The 8903-nt window shown below is 43.7% G+C and overlaps 1 protein-coding gene across 1 annotated transcript in view; it reads right to left on the bottom strand.

The window, feature by feature from the left end:
• Positions 1-435: 435 nt before the first annotated feature.
• LOC108411580 (ubiquinol-cytochrome-c reductase complex assembly factor 1) overlaps positions 436-8903 on the bottom strand; it is a 46565-nt gene continuing 38097 nt past the window's right edge. The window contains exon 9 of the mRNA XM_017683211.2: positions 436-1085. Coding sequence (XP_017538700.1) covers positions 951-1085 — 135 coding nt within the window. The 3' untranslated portion in view covers positions 436-950. The remainder of the gene's footprint in view (positions 1086-8903) is intronic.

The following is an 8903-nucleotide window of genomic DNA, read 5'->3' as shown; positions in this document are numbered from 1 at the left end:
AGAGATGAGAGAGAGAGAGAATGAGAGAAAAGCAAGAGAGATATATAGATAATGAGAGAGGATGAAAGAGGAACGAGAGAGATGAGAGGAGCAAGAAAGATAGATAGATAATGAGAGAGAGAGAGAATGAGAGAAGCAAAGGAGAGACTGATAATGAGAGAGAGAGAGAGAGAGAGAGAGAGAGAGAGAGAGAGAGAGAGAGAGAATGAATGAGAGAAGCAAAGCAGAGACCGATAATGAGAGAGAGAGAGAGAGAGAGAGAGAGAGAGAGAGAGAGAGAGAGTGAGAGAGAGAGAGAGAGAATGAGAGAGACAATGAGAGAGAGAGAATGATAGAATGAGAGAAGCAAAGGAGAGACCGATAATGAGAGAGAAGCGAGAGAGAGAATTAGATGTGTGGTGGCAACTATAATTAAAAGAAAAAAAAACTCAGAAATTCAGAGAAACATCTTTATTTATAATTATTAAAATAAAGCTCCTCCATAATTCCACACAGCGTGAAGATCCTAGCACACACACAAACGCTCACATGCAAGCACACACACAAACACACACTTTCCCCAACACACAGAGTGCAGAGACGCAGAGCGGTCAGCGGTCAGAGTGGGCCAGAGGAAGATGCATATAAATATAACGGCAGCACTTCAGAGGAACGTACGTATATAAATACAGAAATCCAGGGTAGTTATAGAAAAACCGAGTACAAACCATCGCGTCTCTATACTCTACGCTCTCTAACCCGCCAGGTCAATGGCCTGTGTGAACGCGTGTGCACTCCTATCACAGTAGGTTGGCTTGTTAGGAAGGGGCCGAGAAAGACAGAGGAGGTAGAGGAAAGAGAGAGAGTGACTGAGTGAGAGTGAGACAGGGATCACTAGTGTCCCCTGACTGGCTGGTCATCCAGTATCTGGACCGTGGTATTGTGGGTATTGTAGCCTGATGAGGCAGGGTTTAAAGGCCTGCGTCGTTGTAGGTCGGGGTGGCCACCTTCAGAATGCTCTGTGCATTCTCCTCCACCAGGGGGCGCCATTTAACCTCTCCAGTCAGGAGAAGGTCCTCGCCATCCAGAGCGTCAACAAACTGCATCTGTTTGAAAAGCGAGAAAGAGGAAAAGGTCAGGATTCCACAAAACACACCCTTAAAAAGCGCTGCTTCACAGGGTCTTTAATAAAGGCCACGGTCACACGTCTGCAGGAAAACGTCTGGGCGCCTTTCGTCAAATTTACATGCTTTGTTGATTTCCTTTAATGCAAATAAGTGAACATGATGTATTATTGTGTTATACACCTTTACTGCTGTGTTATATGCCATTATATTCAGTTTTGTGCCTGTGATCTGAGTTTGTACCCGGAACATTCTGTTCAGCCTATTTTTGTCTGTCCCTATATGGTCATGTCCGTCAATGCGGCCTGTGTTAAAGTTACGGCACACACATATATACGTGTCACTGCTGCTGGAACAAAACTTCATTGTCTCCAAAATGGTAACTTTACAGGACAAGGAGAAAACAAACTTTCCTTTTAATGTAAGTCAATGGAACCAGACGATTTTCCAAGTCATTGCTGGTCGTTTCTTTTGGTCAGTTCGTCATTAAACTCACAGACAATGTAAAAGACAAGACATTTTCAAATTACATCAAAAATGAAACAGAAATGAAGATATAAGCTTTTAGTGATGTATGTGTGTGTATGCAGGTCGTTACAAGTAAGTTTTTGGCTTCTCCTGTAAAGCCACCAATTTGGAGATTGTAGATTGTGAACAGTGACAATATGCAAATTTTTTCCAAATGGATATCCAGCATATTGGACCAAAACTCTTCATACTGTTCTTAATAAAACTGGTACACTGAAGAATCGTAAGTGAAAATCGTGACCTCAGCCGTCAGAAATTGTGATCCATCCTAGGAGGAATCTCATAGGCCCAGTACCAGGTTGCTGCTCAGTTCACTGCTTTGTTGCTCCTGGTGGTGAGTGTCCATCATGGACCTGGGGGTGGTGTGGGGGTGGGGGGGTGGCACTCTTCGCAGGGGCATTTTGAATAAAAAGACCAAAGACCAAAACTGGCTCACTTTTGATGACTAAAATACATTTGGCCATTTTTTTGTTTTGACTAACACCACCGTAGATGGCACGACGACTATGCGACATGCCGGAACGTATTCCAGCGAAACGATGGAATGAGAAAGCGAAGTGGAAAACATGAACACGCCGCACCATGATGTCAGACCGAGTGTGCGTCGGGAGTAATTACCGTTAAACAACGACGGTGTCAAATGCGCACAGAAGGGGCCGCAGTAACCACAGTGACCGTTTCCCTCCGTGTGCTCAGTTGTTAGATGCTGCCACACTTTACGTGCTGCACCTGTGCCCCAGAGCGTGTTTTTTCCTCTTCTTTTAACTTCCACCCTCCTGCCCTCACTTCTTTTTTACTCTCTATCCAGCACTAATCAGGCCCCAGAAAATCAATCCCTGCGCTTTGTGTTTATTTGTGAGGTTCCCCCCCCGCACTCGTTCCTGAATGCCCCCAAGGCCTCCGCGCACACGCACACGCACCTCATTTGTAATAAATTCCTGCCATCACTCGTAATGGGCCAACACAGCTGGTCAGAGCCTGTGGCCTGAACAGAGACGCAGGACAGCTTGTGAGAGTGCGTGTGTTTTAGTTGGCTTCCCCTTCCGTACACTGCATAGAACGAGGCAGGCAGTGTTAAACAATACGCAGGAGGACCAGTCAAACTCTCCTCTTTACATCACCAAGCATCAAGGCATTTTTTGAAAATATAGCGGATTAAAATTTCTGCTCCAATCGAATAAATCAGTGGTTACTTTGCAAGGTGAAAGGTGACCAGGCTCTCCATAAGTCATAAGAAAGTCATGTTCAGCAGAATGAACTCCCTAAACTGTTCCCACGAAGTTGGAAGTGTACAATTCTCCAAAATGTCTTGGTGCTGAAGCACTAAGATTCCCCTTCACTGGAACTAAGGGTTCTAGGCCAACACCTGAAAAGCAGCCCCATGGCATCATCCCTCCTCCACCAAACTTTACAGCTGGCACAGTGCAGTCAGGCAGGTAACGTTCTCCTGGCATTCGCCAAACCCGGACTCGTCCATCAGACTGACAGATAGAGACGCTGATCCGTCACTCCACAGAATACGTTTCCACCGCTCCAGAGTCCAGTGGTGTCCTTTACTCAACTCCATCCGACGCTTGCCGTTGAGCTTGGTGATGTAAGGCTTGTATGCAGCTGCTCGGCCATGAAGCTCCAGGCACTCAGTTTCTGTGCTGATGTTGAGTCCAGAGGTTTAAACTGCAGTTATTGATCAGCAGAGCATTTTATGCTCTATGCTCCTCAGAACTCAGCAGCCCGCTCTGTGACTTTACGTGGTCCGACACTTCGTGGCTGAGTCGGTGTGGTTCCTAAACACTTCCACTTTTCAATAATACCCCTCACAGTTGATCGTGAAACATCTAGGACCTTCTGCAAGAGTTGCATCCTATTACAGCACCACATTCAAATTCAGTGAGCTCTTTAAAATGACCCATCCTTTCACAAATGTGTGTGGCAGACCGCATGGCTAGGTGGTTGATTTTATACGCCTATGGCAATGAGACTGAATGAAACGTGTCCCCAAACTTTTGACAGGCAGTAAATATCACCGTAACCTTTACAATAGTAAAAACCTCCATCCCAATATTGGTGTTCAAAGTACGACATCAGCTACTGAGGCACATTGGAGTGGAGAGCAAACAGTAAACACTGTGTTGTAGCAGCGTCTGAAGGTCCAAGGTGCGAGCTGGTGGAAGGTTCCACTGTAATGATCAAATTACATGGTAAGCACAATTAAAATAACAACAGAAGGCTCTGAATGACTGAATTAAGCTTGTGCTCAGGCTATAAAAGTTCTCACACAGCTGGCACCACATTTGTTGTCTATTTAAGCTGCATGTGTGTAGGTGGGTTTGAATGCATGTGTTTGGGGTTTTGGTGGAGCGCTGCTCTTCATTAGCCGCCAGTTAATGTTGCTGGTAAGTGACTATTTGCGTGCGACATGACCCTTACTGCGCTGGGATCATCTAACAATACCAGCTGAAGGGGATACTGAGAGCGGCAGGCTGGGATGCATGTGCTTGTGGGTAAATGTACATGTGTTTTGTGGAGGAGACAAACAAATTAGGAGCACTTGCACAAACAAGCACATGCAAACACGAGAATACATCATATGAGACCAAGAAATTGCAATTCCATTTAAAGGTTTGGAATAATAATAATAATAAATTTTATTTATAAAGCACTTACACACTGTGCAAAATATCTCAACTACTACTGTAATGACACCTTTCACTGCACTTTAACTTTGAGCTGCATCAATATTACAGTGCATGTCTATAATAAGTGCTGTTAGGCCTCACACCACTCAGTGGCTGCTGTCTGTAAATACAGTGAATCTCTCCGCCCTGTAAACATGTAAATATACTTTTATACCTTATTTAATTTCTCTTGTACTTTAAGTTCCGTCTAGATTTATTTATATTTGTCTGCATAGTTTGTGTAAGTTTGTGTGTAATTATATGTCTGGCTACTGAAACACTGCAATTTCCCTCTGATATCAATAATGTTCTTTCTTTCCGTCTTTCTTTCCATCCATCCATCCATCCATCCATCCATCCATCCATCCATCCATGCTGGTGGCAACATTAATACAAGAAATTATAAGCATTTATTTAGAATCATATAAGAAAATGACATTAAATTAGAAGTTTTACTGAAGGTGTTCAGAAGGTCAGTATCTGCAGATCTAGGATCATAAACAGACAGACACCCTGTGATGTAAGCAGCACTTTAAGGTCATTCAAAGCCTTAAAAACTATTAGCACAGCCTTGAAATCTATCCAGAGCGATACAGGCAGCAAGTGCAGCGCTTTTAACTGATCTGATCTCTGTTTACTTTTTGCTAGGATGCTGCTGCGTTTTGTACGAGTTGTAAAGGATGTCTCGTTTTCTTAGGAATTTCAGTAAGAAGACCATTACAGTGATCAACTCTGCTGGAACAAATGCATGAGCAAGTTTCTCTGATTCGCTCTGAGAGAGAAAAAGGCCGAACTTTAGTGATTTTCTCAAATGATAAAAAGCTACTTTAGTGACTGTTTACATGCAGGATAAAACAGAGCCAACTAGTCATAATAAAGACTACTGTTACTTTACTACATAATAACAATCAGCGTAGGCTGAAACACTAAAGCTAGGCATCAGAAGGTATTTTAAACATGATAGATTTAATATTTCAAGATTTTAGTAACAAAGACGATCAAAATAATTTATCAATATTTGATCATGTTTCAAATATGAGGCAACTGGGAGGTTAATTTTATTACAACTTCATTATCAATGCATCACTTACCAAATCATTTTTATAGCAGCAAACAAAAACAGCGCCAAACTTTTAAATGGTGAACACAGATCTTCGAGGAAAATTTGATGTGCTAGTAGGGTTACGGTTATATTATCGAGGTAAATATAACGTAGTTAATTTACACATCTTAATATATACAGTTAAGCACCTTAAAGCTTCCAAAATCATGTCCAAGGCAAACATTTGTTGGACATTTCCTAGTCTTTTGGTCTTTTGTGTCTGGACAGTTCTAAAGGACCCATAAAAAGGAGTCTCTGGTCAAAACAAGAACAGCCACAGACAGTTGCAGGAACAGCTTTCACCAATTAGTCCTCAAAGAATCAGTGTTTAAAGGCCAAGAAAAGATTTCTGAGAATAATTAGGTTATTGTAACAATTTAAGACGCTAATATGTTTTGAAAGATTTTTGATTTCCCCAAATTTTCTCCCTAGTCCATATGCACACTGGGCAAATATCACTCCAAATTCCTTTCCTTGCTATTGCCAACTGAACACACTGTTCCTTGGCTTTGAGCTCATTAGTCTGCTATGTTACCTTTTTGTTTTTTTGATTGTACACTAACGTTTTTTAGCTCACATGACTTTCACATTACAACAATACGGAAAACAAAGCAATTACAGCCTCTAAACATGTTTAGGTCCCTGCTTGTTGGTCCTTACATCTGGAACTGGGAACATGAAAAACTCAGAGAAACCAATGAAAATCTCCTACCCTCTCAGAAATAAAAGGTACTAAACTGTCTCTGGATCAGTGCCCCAAGAACACGGTTTAGTCGTAACCAATTCCACCTCGTCACTGGGTTGGAACCCTCAAGGCTCCATCTCAGTGCCTTTAGTCAGGAATCATAACTGAACCATAATCCACTGAAATGATCTGTTCTAAGGTGGACTGACTCCACACACCCCGCCTCGCCTCCAGGCTTTTATTCTACTGTTCTGTTTTAAATCAATCGGTTATGAAAAGGAACAAATACCAACTTTTCACCTGGAGAAACTGATTTAAGCTCCACAATCAGACCTTAAACCCACTGCTGGAGCTTTGAGGGAACATTTACACTGTTTGTACATTGATAAATGAAAAATGTACCTGAACAGAACCTTCATTTCTAACGGTGCATAAAGTCATTGTTTTCTCTAGATGCCACTGGATGCACTGTAACAAATGAAGGTTCTGTGCAGGCACGTTTTGCTCATCAAGGTACTAACAATGTAAATTTTAAACCTCAAAAGGTACAACAGTGGTTTTAAGATCCCTAAATAAGGTCAAATTGTGTACCTTAAATACCATCCATCCATCCATCCATCCATCCATCCATCCATCCATCCATCCATCCATCCATCCATCCATCCATCCATCCATCCATCCATCCATCCATCCATCCATCCATCCATCCATCCATCCATCCATCCATCCATCCATCCATCCATCCATCTTCCGCTTCTCCGGGGTTCGGGTCGCAGGGGCAGCATCCTGAGCAATGAAGCCCAGACCTCCCTTTCCCCAGCCACTTCCACTAGCTCCCTGGGAGAGATTCTGAGGCGCTCCCAGGCCAGCTGGGCGATATAGTCACGCCAGCGTGTCCTGGGTCTTCCCCGGGGTCTCCTCCCCGGTGGACTTGCCTGTGACACCTCCCAAGGGAGGCGTCCAGGAGGCATCCTAACAAGATGCCCGAACCACCTCAACTGGCTCCTCTCGACGTGGAGAAGCAGCGGCTCTACTCCGAGTCCCTCCCGGATGACCGAACTTCTCACCCTATCTCTAAGGGAGAGTCCAGACACCCTGCGGAGGAAACTCATTTCGGCCGCTTGTATTCGCGATCTCGTACCTTAAATACGTTTTTCACCAATTTTCTCCCCAATTTAGTCGTAACCAATTCCACCCACTACTTAGGACTCCCCCAATCACATAATACCACCAGCGCTAAGAGGATGAAGGCAAACACAGGCTTCCTCCGAGTCCTATAAAGCGGCATTACATCTTTTCAAACTGCCTCTCACGCAGCGTCATCGGACAGCTGAAAGCGAGTTTGGTTACGTCAACTAACGGACGCCTTCGCTCACCAGCACTGCGCTGTGTGATGGGGGGGGGAGCGGGGCCATCCCACCCACCCAGAGAGAGCGAGGCCAATTGTGCCCTCTTGGACTCCCGGCCATGTACGGCTGTATCATCATCAGGGATTGAACTCACAATGTCTTGATGATGGGGCCAACGCTTAGTTGGTTGCGCCACTCGAGAGCCCATGAAAAATACATATTTGTTCCTTTTCATAACCGAATGTTTTAAAACTGATCAGTAGAATAAAAGCCTGGAGGCGAGGCGAGGCGGGTGTGTGGAGTCAGTCCACCTTAGAACAGAACATTTCAGTGGATTATGTTCAGTTATGTTCCCTGACTAAAGGCACTGAGATGGACCCTTGAGGGTCCCACCCCAGAGACAAGAGGGGAACTGACCCAGTGACAGTTTACCTTTATTTCAGAGAGTGTAGGGTGGTGGGAGAGGGAGGTGAAACATGATATCATTGGTTAATATTATTTTTCCTCCGCCCACCGGTGCACCGTGATGTAATCAAAAAATCGGCTTGATCTGGCCCGTGGGTCTTGAGTTTGACACACGGGTTCCACACAGACATGAATTTGCATTAATTCGTTTATCAGCTGAGGCTCCTGATTAAAGCACATTGTTCTAGATCACTGCCTTTACTAAGCTCATCAGTCAGAGATTTTACACCTGTAAACATTCTATGCATAATCAACACACATGCATTTTGCAAATCTGACAGCAAAGAAAAGTCAAGCAAAGTTGGAGCAAGTAAAACCCAGAGGAAACAGCTTTCTTGGTTACTATTTGACTTTAAGCCAATTAGTGACACTGACAACATTAAGGCCTTTTGTTAGAAAATACTTCAGTTGTCAGTAGTGCTCCTGCTCACTTGGGCCCCAGTAAATGCACAGTAATATGCACAAGCTTGAAAACCCTTTGTCATACAAACTTTAATGAGGCATTTTCGATTTATTTGCTTTTACGTTAAACGTATTGGGAAAAATGATCACTTGAAATTTAATATAAAGTGTGAAACTTGAAATGTGGCCAAGGGGTGCCAAAACTTTTGCATACAACCATACATACCCCGATCATTCATAACTTGCTTCTGCGCTCATTGTCCACTTTATCAGCTCCACTTACTGTATAGCTGGTCTTTGTAGTTCTACAGTTACAGACTGTAGTCCATCTGTTTCTCTGATACTGTTACCCTGTTCCTCAGTGGTCAGGACCCCCATGGACCCTCACAGAGCAGGTACTGTTTGGGCGGTGGGTCATTCTCAGCACTTCAGTGACACTGACGTGGTGGAGGGGTGTTAGTGTGTGTTGTGCTGGTGCGAGTGGATCAGACACAGCCGTGTTGCTTTCATGCAGAGTGTTCTTTGAGCGTTCACAGTTCCATAAAAACCCTTAAAGCATCATTTTCTAAGAGTGTAGTTTGTTGTAAGATGATG

This window comes from Pygocentrus nattereri, chromosome 26 (assembly GCF_015220715.1).
Source record: "Pygocentrus nattereri isolate fPygNat1 chromosome 26, fPygNat1.pri, whole genome shotgun sequence".
NCBI classification, from domain to species: Eukaryota; Metazoa; Chordata; class Actinopteri; order Characiformes; family Serrasalmidae; genus Pygocentrus; species Pygocentrus nattereri.
The sequence above is the reverse complement of the archived record's forward strand: the minus strand, read 5'-3'. Positions and strand labels throughout refer to the sequence as shown.